Source organism: Solea senegalensis, unplaced genomic scaffold (genome assembly GCF_019176455.1).
Source record: "Solea senegalensis isolate Sse05_10M unplaced genomic scaffold, IFAPA_SoseM_1 scf7180000014862, whole genome shotgun sequence".
NCBI lineage: Eukaryota > Metazoa > Chordata > Actinopteri > Pleuronectiformes > Soleidae > Solea > Solea senegalensis.
The window spans coordinates 1-15,211 of record NW_025321157.1 but is presented as its reverse complement, the minus strand read 5'-3'; the positions used below and the strand labels follow the sequence as shown (position 1 = coordinate 15,211).

The following is a 15,211-nucleotide window of genomic DNA, read 5'->3' as shown; positions in this document are numbered from 1 at the left end:
AGACACAGATCAGCCTGAAGAATACAAGTTTACAAGGTTCTTAGACTGACAAAGCAAGTGCAGGGAGACAAGGACACACACAAGAGAAACATGAAGGCTAAAGGCCGACAATTCAAAGAGAAATAAATCAAAGACAAGGAAAATATAGCAATAATGAAAAGTTGAATCCAAACAGTTTAAAAACAAGATCATCAAAAGATAAATGAACAGCAAGATTGTGCTTTTAGGTCAAAGGTTATGAATCCTCAGTGATGTCAGTGATGGTCAGACTTATCGTGTGTGTGTGTGTGTGTGTGTAGGTTCTAAGGACGATGTGTTTGCAGACCCTGTCGTTGAGCAGGAGGAGGAGCCAGAGGAACAGTCCGGTAGGTTCATATCTGGACAAAGTGTTGTCAGAGCTTTGTATTCACTTCTTCTTCTTTGTACGTGTTATGTTACTGATGAATACTTCTTTGAGGAGACGGTTTGGTATTTTTGTGCGTTTCCATTATAAATAGTACCAAAATAATCAGCCCCTACCGTTCTATTGTCTGGTATTATATTACATTACATGTCATTTAGCAGACCCTCAGACCCTGGTACTGTTGGTCAGGCTGATTACAGATGACAGTGATCACTCCTCTGCCTGTAAGTCTCAACTATCCCACGACTACGCTCTGTTTCTTCAACGCACGCATTCAGCGTCTATTATCGTACAAAGCTTGACCTCTTGACCTCTTGAAGAGCTGCTGGATGTCATTGTTGTTGTTGTTGTTGGTGACGTTGCACTGGTGTGATGTCACGGTCTCAGTCACAGTTTGTTTTTCATGACTCTACCTCAGTCCTATCCTCACCCACCTGCTGGTGTGTGTGCTGCAGGTCACGGTGAGATGGTCCAGAGGATCCTGGACATCCTTCGCTTCTTATGGGCCATAGTTCTGGCCATGGTGGACGGTCTGTCCCAGTGGCTCAACCTGCTCACTAAACAGTACAGAGACATTTCTACTGTTCTCTGCACTGAGCGCTACTTCATCATACACAAGATACAGCAGGTAACACACAACACACACACACACACAACACACACAACACACACACTCACTCACACACACACACACACACACACACACACACACACTCTCTCTCACACACACACACACACAACACACAACACTCTCTCTCTCACACACACACACACACACACACACAACACTCTCTCTCACACACAACATTCACACACAACACACACACACACACTCACACACACACACACACACACAACACTCTCTCACACACACACACACATAACACTCACACACACACAACACTCTCCCCTCTCACACACACTCACAACACTCTCTCTCACACAAACACACAACACTCTCTCTCACACACACACAACACTCTCTCTCACACACACACACACACACACTCTCACACACACACACATAACACTCACACACACAACACACAACACTCTCTCAGACACACACTCACAACACTCTCTCTCACACACACACACAACACTCTCTCTCACACACACACAACACTCTCTCTCACACACACACACAACACTCTCTCTCACACACAACACACACACAACATTCACACACACACACACACACTCACACACACACACACACACACTCACACACACACAACACTCTCTCACACACACACACACACACACACACACACACACACACACACTCACAACACTCTCTCTCACACACACACACACACACACTCTCTCTCACACACACACACAACACTCTCTCTCACACACACACACACTCTCTCACACACACACACACACACACACTCTCTCTCACACACACACACACACACACACACACACACACACACTTCACACACACACACACACACACACACACACACACACACACACACACACTCTCTCTCACACACACACACACACACACACACACACACACACACACACACACACACACTTCTCTCACACACACACACACAAAACTAACCCCAGCGGGTAGATTGCGTGAATAAAAATATATTTGGATGAATTGTGGGCGGGTTGCGGTTGAAATAAATAAAAAATAAAAAAATAAATAATAATAATAAATAAAGAAAGAAAGAAAGAATACATAGGTTGACATATTGACTAGATCTGAGATGTTATTATTATGTTATCATAGGCAGAAGTGAGTTGACCTAAACAGCTGCTGTGTTCCATATGTGAATGATGACTCGGAGGCGGAGATTAATTGTTGTTTAAGGTGGATTATTGATATTTAGCAGCAGATGACATTACAGCTCATCTGTGCATCTCTATCACACATAAGGTCAGCCTGTGGACAAGAGGAAAGAAGTTGGGCTTGTTTCTGGGGGTTGCTGGTTCAAATCCCAGGATATAATTTGAAAAATAAGTAATTATATTTATTAAAAAGTCATACAGAGTACAGAGGCAGCCATTTTGGACCACCATAACCCTAACCCTTGAGTTGTGATGCTAACTGGAGGCTACATAGTTTCTCCAACACACATGGAAGGGAAAGGCTAAAGTGAGGGATATTCAGCTGTCGCACCAATAAATGACACACTGTACCTTTAAATGAAAAGTCAGCCTTTAGAAGTAGAGCAGTATAAATTTGAATCGATGCCCCCTCGCTCTGTAATTCTATTGTTTTCTTAAGTGAATCAGTTTTGTTCAGAATCAATAAATAAACAGTATGAAGAACTTGAATATGGTCATTAAACTTCAGCTGTGACAGGACTGGACTGAGTGACCTGCAGCCTCTGGTCTCTACTGAAGGACAACTGTCCGAGCATCACCTGCAGAGGGTGTCTGAGCTCCTACTTTTAAACACTTACACAATATAGTGTGTATTTCATTGTTTTGAATGAATATACCTCTCCAGATAGTTGTAATACATTGTAAAATCCTCAAACTGTAATGAAGGTTCTAGCATGCACCTTTATCATTTTGTTCAACCTTACCCTCGTGAGATAATGAAGTTATGATAATAATAACTGCTTTGCTCTGATTGGCAGCGTCATACAGCAACAGCAGACTCCACAGACGACCAGATATCTCTGGACAGTGAGAATCCCACACTGGAGACATGTTTGGATGAGACTGAAAACTCCACCAGATACAGGTGAGCGTGGAAAAGAAGAACTACAAATGATTCGATGAATAAAAAGAGTCAAGTTTCATTTCTCTGTACTGTGTGTGTGTTTGAATGACGGTCAGCTGCCTGGAGGTGGACGACAGCTGTGTTCCAGGCCAGTCTACACCCAGACCAAGGCTCAACAGCACTGGGAATCTCTTGAGTCCTGAACCTCCGTCCAGCAGCATGGAGCTGGTACCAGAGGATTCCAAACTTCAACATAGACACTCCAGAACAGCCAGTGAGCTGCTCGGAGAAAGGTAAATAATCCATGTTTATGACCCAGCGCTACAGGTCACAACAAAAGGAGAATCAAATGAAACTAAATTAGAGGGGGGGGGGCCCAGTAGATCATTTTTGTTTGTTTGATGCCCTTCATGATGCACCTGACGCATTTCTACCCATTTTGAACAAAACAACTAAGCTGTTGCATTTAGCACCTGGCCATAATCATTACTTCAAAAACGTAATGAATGTTCCAGCTGTCATAGCAACTATTCTGCTCCTGTTGTGGAGAAGATAGTTCACCATAAAGCCATAAAGACACTAGCCACGAAACATACAACACGGTCACTCCTCCAGAACTCTTCCAGCTCAGTTCTGAACTGTTACAACCTCTTGTCTAAACATCCTCACCTATCAACTCTCCTCGCCTCTGACTTTGTCAAACTTACTTTTTCTCCCACACTCCCACAAAGGAAATGACTGATATCATGATGCTGCTGCACAATAGTGACCAAATATGGACAAAAGTTATCCAGTTACAAAGTTACATCCAGGACAACTGGAGCAACTACCAGCCCCATGATGAATACACACACACACACACACACACACACACACACACGTCATACACATTAAGAGTGATCAGCAGCACTTAAAATTTACTCATTCTTAATTAAAGGGGACATATTATACCCTATTTCTCCAAGTTAAAATAGTTCCCTGATGTCCTAATGAACATGTCAGTGACATGCTTTGGTCAAAATACCATAAGGATGAAGAATCATAGCAGTTCAATAACCCTGCTAAACCCGCCCCTTTCAGAGCGCTCGGTTTTCGGGCATGGTCCCTTTATATGCAAATGAGACACAGGCAAACACACACCCACTTCTTCGAGGGGGTTTCTGATTTGTCCTCTTTACGGCGCTCACTCGCTCAGCTCCTGTTCCCTCTGCTCCATTCCTCTCCCCCTCCCTCCACTAGTTCTCTGACAATATCAACATGGCAGCGTGAGCAGAAAACAGCGAGAGTGGTGTCACAGGAAGAGACGTCCTACATAAGGATCGAGCCAAACACTGCCGAACTGTAAATCAGTTAAAAACACTTAGGGACAGCACCACTGATCCACCGCTGGTCGCTGCATAAACAGCTGCTGTATGTGACTGTATCAGACTGAGTCTGTGCTGCGGTCATGGAGGACGTACTGAACAAATATGTTTAATTAGGACGTGTCAGAATGGTCAGTTATGACCTCTATGTGACCTTTTCTTAACAATGTGTGTGTTTGTACGTCGCTGACTAAATACGGCGACCGCTGGCCGCAGTCTGATGTGAAGTGGTGCGAACACACGAACACATGTTTGCTGACTTTATCCGGCACATTAGCTTCATATATAAAATCCTCTGTAAAACACTGTGCTCCACTGTGCAGCCACCAACAGCACACTTGTCCCTCCACGTTGACATAATACCGCTCTTCCTCCCTCGCCTGCACTCTCGCAGGGACAAGGTGGAGCTAAGGTGGAGCTCTCCAAGTAAACTTACTGGTGGGGCGGTAACATTCGCATGCTGCCGTCATAAGCGCAGGGAATTCAACATGGAGTGTTTTATCGCCTATACTTACACTAAGGGGGACCACGAAAACATGACTGAGTATTCTTTTTCCACACTTTGGCGACTGGTAGGGCCTCCAGAGTCCCAAATATAAGTATTAAAATGGTTAAAAAGTTGATTTTGCATAATATGTCCCCTTTAACTCTTGTTGAACTCTAACCACTGATAACTATTGACTTAATCCAACCATCATGGTTTATTGTGTGGGAAAAGCAGAATAGCCTCAGTGATGTGTTCACTGTCCTGTTATAAAAAGTAAACTCAGTACATTTCTTCTACGTATTATTGTAGAATAATACGTAGTTTCAGTGATAATTGGTTTCATTTGACTGATACACACTTTTGGGTTTTAAGCTCTGGTTCAATCAGTCTACGGAAGACATGATGATTTTGTAAATGAATACAGATGACGATGTCTATTTCTCTGTCTGTGTGTCTGTCTGTGCGTCTGTCTGTGCAGGCAGTTCTTCATCGAGGAGCTGGAACAGAGCAGGGACTTCTACACCAACCAGAACCGTCTGCTGAAGCTGCTTTTTGCCATGTACAACCTGCTGGCAGCAAACTCCGAGCTGGTCTGCTACTTCATCATAGTGTTGAACAACGTGGCCAGTGCCTCTGTCATATCACTGGTTCTGCCCATACTGGTCTTCCTGTGGGCGATGTTGGCTGTTCCAAGGCCAACAAAGAGGTTTTGGATGACTGCTATCGTCTACACTGAGGTATGAATTAAAATGTACCTCACTTTGCACATCGGTCCACTCTGATGCCAAACTTCCTCAACTCAGCCAATAGTGATGGTCACATGACCACAACTGTCTCAATGTGCGTGCTACAGCTTTACACCTTACACCAAAAACTTGTGTACATGTCAATATGGAACAACCCCTCCGGGAGCCTCCACCTTACCGTGGTGGAGGGGTTTGCATGTCCCAATGATCCCAGGAGCTCAGTTGTCCGGGGTTTTATGCCCCTGGTAGAGTTAGCCAAGGCAAACTGGTCCTAAGTGACCGGTTCAAAGTCCTTTATGAAGAACAAGACAAATGGACCACACGCTCCCTCGTGTGGACTGGAACCAGTCTCCTTGAGAGAGGTTGGACTCTTTTCCACTCTGGAGTTGCCCCTGGTGAGCGGCACCAAGCAGGTATGGGCATACTCATGGCCCCCCGGCTCGGGGCCTGTACATTACCCCAGTGGACGAGAGGGTAGCCTCCCTCCGCATTGGGGTGGGGGGGATGGGTGCTGACTGTTGTTTGTCTCTATGCACCGAACAGCTGTTTGAGTACCCACCCTTTTTTTTGGAGTCCCTGGAGGAGGTGCTAGAATATGCTCCTGCTGGCCCCCCCGATCTGAACCCGAGTGGTGCTTTGTTGTTGGACTTCTCTCTCTTAATTTACCGGTCGTTCTACGTTCCTATCCTCACCTGTGGTCACGAGCTATGGGTAGTGACTGAAAGAACGAGATCACGGCTGAAATGTGTTTCCTCCGCAGGAGGATGGATGGAATATAGAACAAATGAGTGCACCATTCCATTCCATATTGTTCCAAGTTGCATCGCTCTTTTGTCCACTGTGGTTGTTTTAAAGTGCTTTACAAATAAAGTTGGATTAGTTGGAATAGGAGTTAGGTTTAATTATTCTGAAATAATTAAATCTAACTCCTCCCAAATTCTTCCAAATTGACACCAAACGACAAAAAATGTCCACATAGGGTTTTTGATTTATCCAAAAAATATATAAATAAAGTCTTTTTAAATCGTCGTTTTATGTTTATCTAATGTATTAGGTGTGTCATTGTCTGCAGTATTATTGCTGTATACAGACCACAACCAGCTTACAATGATTAATTGATAATTATTTGATTACCAAATTAATCGCCAACTTTTTTTATATTAAATTATTTAGTTTGAGTGCTTTTTAAATCATTAAAACAAATCCGCTTCTTAAATATGAATATTTTCATTTCTTTGCTCCATTTAAATCATTTCTGTTTGTGTACAAAACAGGACATTTTAGAACATCATTATTTCCAGGTTTGGGGACACTGATCAATATTTTCTGTCATATGGACGAAACAACTCATCGATTAATTGAGAAAATAAGCGTTAGTTACAAGAATAGTGTTCAGTATGTGGACTGCCGCCTCTCCGTGTTCTGACTAGTTGTGCTTCCTCTTTCCTCTTCCTCAGGTGATGGTGGTGGTGAAATATCTTTTCCAGTTTGGATTCTTTCCGTGGAACAGTGTTTATGAGATGACTCTAAATGAAGACAAACCTTTCTTCCCTCCTCGCATCCTGGGCCTGGAGAAGACGGACAGCTACATCAAATATGATCTTCTTCAGCTGCTGGTGCTCTTCTTCCACAGATCTCTGCTCATGGTGAGTTACTCGGATTACAGTCAACACAGTTGTGGTTATGGTCAACACCCAGTAACCAAGTTAAATGTGTGGCGCAGGATAACTAGAAACCACTCTTTAGTGCCAAGTATGAAACACTTTACAGCAGGTTCAGGTTACATCAAATAATATTATATTACTTTTGGAGGTAGAAAATAAAATCCACATTTTTACCTTATTTTTCATTTATATTTAGTTATTAAATTACATATTTTCTAACTTATCCTTCGTTTTAGTAGTTTTTTGCTTGTTTTATATTTTCTTTTCTTTTGTTAGTTGTTAGTAAATTTAATGACGCGTTTCTATTTTATCTTTCCTTTTAATAGTTTTTCTTGAAAAATAAAATACATAATACTTTGTTGCTTATACCCTTATTAGCTGCACCTATACTGTGGCTGAGTGCCAATCTTATGTGGCACCACTTCCTTTCAACCTGGCTTTCAAAATAAGAGCCACTGACTTTTAACTACTGGCGTTTAACTACTTCCTGTGTAGATCTTTTGCCTTAACACTAAAACATTTGCTTACAGTTGCTATTTTTAGAAATCAAAATACACGTTCTTAGTTAACGCTTTGAAATAAAAACATGTTTTTTAAGTTTTAGTAATCATTCCATCATTCCTGTCGTTATACACTCAACAACAACAAAAGTGTTGCGTTTGTGTTTTTGTTGAGTGTACATTTGTGGCAACAGTCACACTTCGCACACACGTTGCATTTGGAACTTATTTCCCTTTTTTTCTGTGCACACAGCGTTATGGTCTCTGGGACCACGAGGGCCCCCTGGAGGAGCAGAGCCCCTCACAAGAAAGTTGTACAGATGAAACAAAAACTAGTGAAGCAGAAGTTGGAAGGAGGGAGGAGGGAGGAGGAGAGGAGGAGGATAAGGAAGGCAGAATCACATCCTCGTCCACCCTGGACAACTTGGAAATGATTGAAGAGGTTGGAATTGCCATCCATTTACTACATTTACCATTTAGCACTAATCGTTTAAACACATCAGTATATTTTTAAGAGAATTAAAACAGTTAAAACATTATTTTATTTTAATGTTATTTATAATTATAGGACAATGTAGACAACGTGGCCCCGAGTGCCAGCTCTGCTCCTGACTCACCACAGTCCCATGAGGTAGAATCAGCAGACAGACAGGACAGCGTGCTGACGGAGGATGAGAAGGAGGGAGAGTGTGAGCAGGTGATGGAGCAAATACCAAAGAAAAGCAGTAGCATTCGCTTCCGCAGGAAAAGTAAACGAGCCAAGCAACAGAGCAGCAAAGGTTTGTGGCTTCTTCTTCTGTGTGAAGTGAAATCAACATTAAGGTGATAGTTCAGGTGGTTACTGCACTGTGCACACCCCCTCTGCCTCAAACCCGACTCAAACTGAAGTCTCTGTCCTGTTGAACCGCTCATTCCCCCTCACCAAAGTCCATAGAAAAAATACTGATTATTACATTCTGACACACAGCAGTTGTTGATCCACTGCTGACTCATGTTCAGCTCAGAAATCCTTTATTCAGATTTACATCAGTGACACAATGGGAGTCTCTGTGAGTCTCCGTGAGTCTCTGGGAGTCTCTGGGAGTCTCACTGAGTCTCAGTGAGACTCAGAGAATCTCAGAGAGTCTCAGAGAGTTTCTGTGAGTCTCTGTGAGTCTCAGTGAGTCTCAGAGAGTCTCAGAGAGTCTCTGGGAGTCTCTGTGAGTCTCAGAGAGTCTCTGTGAGTCTCTGTCTCCGTGAGTCTCTGGGAGTCTCAGAGAGTCTCTATGAGTCTCTGTGAGTCTCTGTCTCCTCTGAGTCTCTCTGTGAGTCTCTCTGGGAGTCTCTGTGAGTCTCTGGGAGTCTCTGGGAGTCTCTGGGAGTCTCTGTGAGTCTCTGTGAGTCTCTGTGAGTCTCTGGGAGTCTCCGTGAGTCTCTGGGAGTCTCAGAGAGTCTCTATGAGTCTCTGTGAGTCTCTGTCTCCGTGAGTCTCTGGGAGTCTCTATGAGTCTCTGGGAGCTGTACTTTGGTGAGAGATTTACTAAGTGAGACAAACTTCAGTTTTGTCGGCAGGATAAAGTGGAAGTCTCTAACATTCTTAAGATATTAAGAGCAGACTTACATTTTATTAGTGTCTTAGGTTTCTTGTTCTACTCGATCTTAGTCATTTTTCTTCCTCTTCTTCTTCTTCTTCTTCTTCTTCTCTAAAATATTAAAACCTGAATCCTTCCAGTACAGAGCTGTCTAAACACTGTGCATCAACATGACTGTAAATCCTTTCATTAAAAGTCTTAATGACTTTGTTGACATCGTTGATGATGTTTTACCTCAATAAGTGAACATTCGACAGCATTTTTGCAGTTTCCACTGCTCCATAATAAGAAGGCCCAGTGGGTTCTGTCTCCCTGCTTCTAGCTCGGCCTGATCCAGTGGAGGCTACAGCTGAGAACACAGATGCTGGTGAAGAACCAGTGAAGAAGAAGAAAGGCAGGAGGAGAGAAGCCGCCAATCAGAAACTGCAGGCCGTAGGAAACAAGATCAAACACATCGTCGTCTCTGGGTGAGTTGACTACACTGCAGCAGTTAATATTATCAGTATTATTATATCTAAAGTTGATATGTGAGGGGGAGGAGGGGGACAGAAGAGTGGAGCAGTCACATGATCATGGATCAGCAAATAACATCAACTAGATACACAGACACTGGTTTACTGGTGTACAGCATGTGTGCCAGGTGAAAAACAAATCATATTGTAGCTGCATGTTATATTTGAATATTTTCAGAGGTTAACTGTACCTTTTATTTCCTCTCTATAGCTGCACGTTATATTTGAATATGTTCAGAGGTTAACTGTACCTTTATTTCTCTATAGCTGCATGTTATATTTTAATATGTTCAGAGGTTAACTGTACCTTTTATTTGCTCTCTATAGCTGCATGTTATATTTTAATATGTTCAGAGGTTAACTGTACCTTTTATTTCCTCTCTATAGCTGCACGTATATATTTTAATATGTTCAGAGGTTAACTGTACCTTTTATTTCCTCTCTATAGCTGCATGTTATATTTGAATATGTTCAGAGGTTAACTGTACCTTTTATTTCCTCTCTATAACTGCATGTTATATTTGAATATGTTCAGAGGTTAACTCTACCTTTTATTTCCTCTCTATAGCTGCACGTTATATTTGAATATGTTCAGAGGTTAACTGTACCTTTTATTTCCTCTCTATAGCTGCACGCTATATTTGAATATGTTCAGAGGTTAACTGTACCTTTATTTCCTCTCTATAGCTGCACGTTATATTTGAATATGTTCAGAGGTTAACTGTACCTTTTATTTCCTCTCTATAGCTGCATGTTATATTTGAATATGTTCAGAGGTTAACTCTACCTTTTATTTCCTCTATAGCTGTTATATTTTAATATGTTCAGAGGTTAACTGTACCTTTTATTTCCTCTCTATAGCTGCATGTTATATTTTAATATGTTCAGAGGTTAACTGTACCTTTTATTTCCTCTCTATAGCTGCATGTTATATTTGAATATGTTCAGAGGTTAACTGTACTTTTATTTCCTCTCTATAGTTGCATGTTATATTTGAATATGTTCAGAGGTTAACTGTACCTTTTATTTCCTCTCTATAGCTGCATGTTATATTTTAATATGTTCAGAGGTTAACTGTACTTTATTTCCTTCTATAACTGCATGTTATATTTGAATATGTTCAGAGGTTAACTGTACCTTTTATTTCTCTATAGCTGCACGCTATATTTGAATATGTTCAGAGGTTAACTGTACCTTTTATTTTCTATAGCTGCACGTTATATTTGAATATGTTCAGAGGTTAACTGTACCTTTTATTTCCTCTCTATAGCTGCATGTTATATTTGAATATGTTCAGAGGTTAACTCTACCTTTTATTTCCTCTCTATAGCTGCACATACTGTACATGCAGCAGTGTATATATGTGAAGATGCTGCAGACCAGCTGTTTACTGCAGGGCAGAACCAAGGCTTACTCATTGTAAACCTGGTTGGTTGATTACATTACATTACATGTCATTTAGCAGACGCTTTTATCCAAAGCGACTTACAAAAGTGCATTTAAACATTTGGGTACATATAAGAGCTAGAAGTAAGTAAGAGCTTCAAGTAGAACAAACTATGAAGTGCTAGTCATAAGTGCGATGTACAAGTTTTTTTTTGTTTGTTGTCGTCTTAGTCGAGGTAGAGTCGGAAGAAATGTGTTTTTAGTCGGCGTCGGAAGATGTGGAGGCTTTCAGCTGTCCGGATGTCGATGGGGAGATCGTTCCACCATTTGGGAGCGAGGACAGTGAACAGTCTCGAGTTCTGCGAGTGCCTCTGTGATCCTCTCAGTGAGGGAGCAGCAAGCCGGTTTGTCGATGCAGAGCGGAGTGGGCGGGCTGGGGTGTAGGTTTTGATCATGTCCTGGATGTAGGCTGGACCGGATCCGTTTGTAGCATGGAACGCAAGCACTAGAGTCTTGAAGCGGATGCGAGCAGCTACAGGAAGCCAGTGAAGGGAGCGGAGGAGCGGTGTAGTGTGTAGTGTGGGATAACAGAGTGAGCTGTCAGTGACAGACAGGTCTGGCTGTGCCAGGGCACCGCCCCCTTCACACTGTCACACCCGTCCCCTAAAATCACTAAAGCCTCATGCAAGAATGTTGGCGTAACACCTCACTCTGTTATCAAAGAACTGGGCTTACGGTGAATAACTCACAGATATGGACCACTCCCATTGCATATGTCTCCCAAAGCCTAACTACCACAAAAGAGACAAAGGTGTGAGGTGACACCGCCTCAGCCAGAGCATCCACACAGAGAGGTGCATCGACTCCAGACTGTCGGCCACTGATTAGCCAGAGAGCGTCACAGGAAGAGACTGCTGACACAAACTGAACTGTAGATCAGTTACATATACTTACTCAACAATCCTAAAAATGTGGGTTCATCTCCAACAACTACCAAGGAAATGTCTAAAATCTCAATATTTAACAGAGGAGTCTGGTGTATTTATGGACAGCACTGCTGATCGTGAGCTGCATGAACCCAGTGACTGTGTCACTGATCATGAAGTGCTGAACTAATATTTATCATTAAGTGATTCTAGTGATTTGATTCAGTTACACTGAAAACTACTGAAGTCTTGAATTCTTTTAATCTTGTTTGTAATGTCTGTTTGTAATATGGATGTCTGCAAAACAAACCTGACCCGACCCGGCCTCACCTGACCTCACCTGACCTCACCTCACCTGACCTCACCTCACCTCACCTCACCACCACCTCACCCTCACACCTGACCTGACCAATCTCACCCACAATCTCGACCACCTGACCTGACCTCACCTGGACCTCACCTGACCTGACCTGACCTGACCTGACCTGACCCTCACCCGACCCTCACCTCACCTCACCTCACCTCACCTCACCTCACCTCACCTGACCTCACCTCACCTCACCTCACCTCACCTCACCTCACCTGACCTGACCTGACCTGACCTCACCTGACCCCACCTGACCCTCACCTGACCTGACCTGACCTCACCTGACCTGACCTGACCTGACCCGCACCGACCCGACCACCTCACCTCACCTCACCTCACCTGACCTGACCTGACCTGACCTGACCTCACCTGACCTGACCTGACCTGACCTAACCTGACCTGACCTGACCTGACCTGACCCCCACCCCGCATCTCACCACCTCACCTGACCTCACCTCACCCTCACCTGACCTCACCTCACCTGACCTGACCTGACCTGACCTGACCTGACCTGACCCTGACCTGACCTGACCTGACCTGACCTGACCTGAACTCACCTGACCTGACCTGACCTGACCTGACCTGACCTGAACTCACCTGACCTGAACTCACCTGACCTGATGACTCTGCATCAGTACATACACCCTTACTTCAAAAATCAAACACAAACATGTGAACTTGAATCAGATGAAAAACAAATTGCTCCATAATAATCAATTCACGCTGTTGAAATCACATGTCAGTGACCTCATAATCATTTATTGATTTCAAATTGAAAGCCAGTGTAAGTAACAGTGTTTGTTTTTCCTCTGCAGTCTTCAGAGCGTTTATAAGCCGACTGCAGGCTTTTTCAAGGACATCCTCCACGCCGAGTATCGAGCCGCCACCGACGTCTACGCCCTCATGTTCCTCACTGATGTCATCGACTTCATCATCATCATCTTTGGCTTTTGGGCATTTGGGGTGAGTGATGGATGGGATGATATAAATGTACGTACAGTAAATGTGCAGAAGGACACGACGCTGCTGGTGCCTCCTCTCACTCTGGGGCTCCTGTCATGTGACCTGCAGCACGTCACTGTGTTACTGACACAAGGCTAACGCTACGTTGAGCGTCATAAACCGAACGCTGCACACGTGACCCGAGCTGTGACGGGACGGATTTTTTGAATGAACCGTTCCACCCCTAATTACTATTTTACATGAAGTCGGGGCAGCCCATGATCTGGTGGGGAGGGGCTTGAAACGGAGGGTGGAAATCCCGATAGATCGCGGGCTGGAGTACTTTTGGACAAGCTACCCAATCCCCACTGCTCCCTGTTGGTGAATTAGACACTTTTGTGGTGAAAATCTAATTCACATAAGAATTAATGAGAATGTAGTTTTTATTTATTTACTGTCAAATGAATGGTTTTCGTTCTAAATGGTTGTGTGAGGTATTGACCCAGTCAAGTGCAGTCAGTACTGACTTTACGTCGACTTTATAACCTGAACTGCCACTTTCAGTAAATACATGTGTTTTAGAAGTGATTATCTTAATAGTAGTTGTTGTGTCTGTTTCAGAAGCACAGTGCAGCAGCTGACATAGCCTCCTCTCTGTCAGAGGACCAGGTTCCTGAGGCCTTTCTGGTGATGCTGCTCATCCAGTTCAGCACCATGATTATCGACAGAGCTCTGTACCTGCGCAAAGCTGTTCTTGGAAAACTCATATTCCAGGTTCCACTCATCTTATCCACATTTGTAGCTTTCACGCATCCACCTGGAAAAACTCTTTATTTTTCCCATCATCCCTCTGTTTCTCCCCTCCAGGTGATCCTTGTGTTTGGGATACACCTGTGGATGTTTTTCATCTTGCCTGCTGTCACTGAAAGGTGGAGTTGAATGAAAACCGTGCATTTATTAGTGTTAGGATCAGAATTCATTTTATTTGCACACACGTCCGTTGGTGATATGAATTTGACCTCTGCAGTTAACCATCCCTGTTACACACCTCTACACACACACACACACACACATGCGGGTGCCCGGATGGCAGTATTCATATTAATGTTAATGTTAATATTAGTAGTAGTGGTAGTATTATTATTAGTAGTAGTAGTTGTAGTTGTTGAGGTAGTTGTGAGTATTCTTAACCAAGTTTTGAAATCAGCGTTTGACATAAGAGTAAATAGGTTCTGTTGTGATCATGCTTTAAAGCAGTGGTTCCCAACCTTTTTTCCTTGCTGTGTCCAGACAAACCTGGTCCCCCCGACCCTTGTCCAGGGCACGCACACAGAAAACAATCTCACAGTGTGTATAGATATAAAGTGTCCTGTGCTTAAATCAAAACCAAGGCCTTGTTTTCTTTTTTTTGATCCCGGTGAGTGTTCGGTACTTTACTTAAACTTACTTACTTACTTTACTTAAACTTAAACTTAAACTTAAACTTACTTACTTACTTACTTAAACTTAAACTTAAACTTAAACTTACTTACTTACTTTACTTAAACTTACTTACTTACTTTACTTAAACTCACTTACTTACTTTACTTAAATTTACTTACTTACTTTACTTAAACTCACTTACTTAATTTACTTTTAAACTTACTTA

At 42.9% G+C, this 15,211-nt stretch overlaps 1 protein-coding gene across 1 annotated transcript; it reads left to right on the top strand.

Annotated features, from left to right (window-relative positions):
* The first annotated feature begins 277 nt into the window (after positions 1 to 277).
* Positions 278 to 14,664, top strand: LOC122761670 (piezo-type mechanosensitive ion channel component 2-like). The gene is made up of 12 exons (XM_044016906.1): positions 278 to 365; positions 859 to 1,031; positions 3,013 to 3,119; positions 3,215 to 3,391; positions 5,428 to 5,686; positions 7,153 to 7,341; positions 8,113 to 8,301; positions 8,428 to 8,638; positions 9,753 to 9,897; positions 13,437 to 13,584; positions 14,185 to 14,337; positions 14,431 to 14,664. Exons 2-12 carry the CDS (start codon positions 870 to 872, stop codon positions 14,500 to 14,502), a joined length of 1,812 nt encoding a protein of 603 aa, XP_043872841.1. The 5' UTR covers positions 278 to 365; positions 859 to 869; the 3' UTR covers positions 14,503 to 14,664.
* The last annotated feature ends 547 nt before the right edge of the window (positions 14,665 to 15,211 follow it).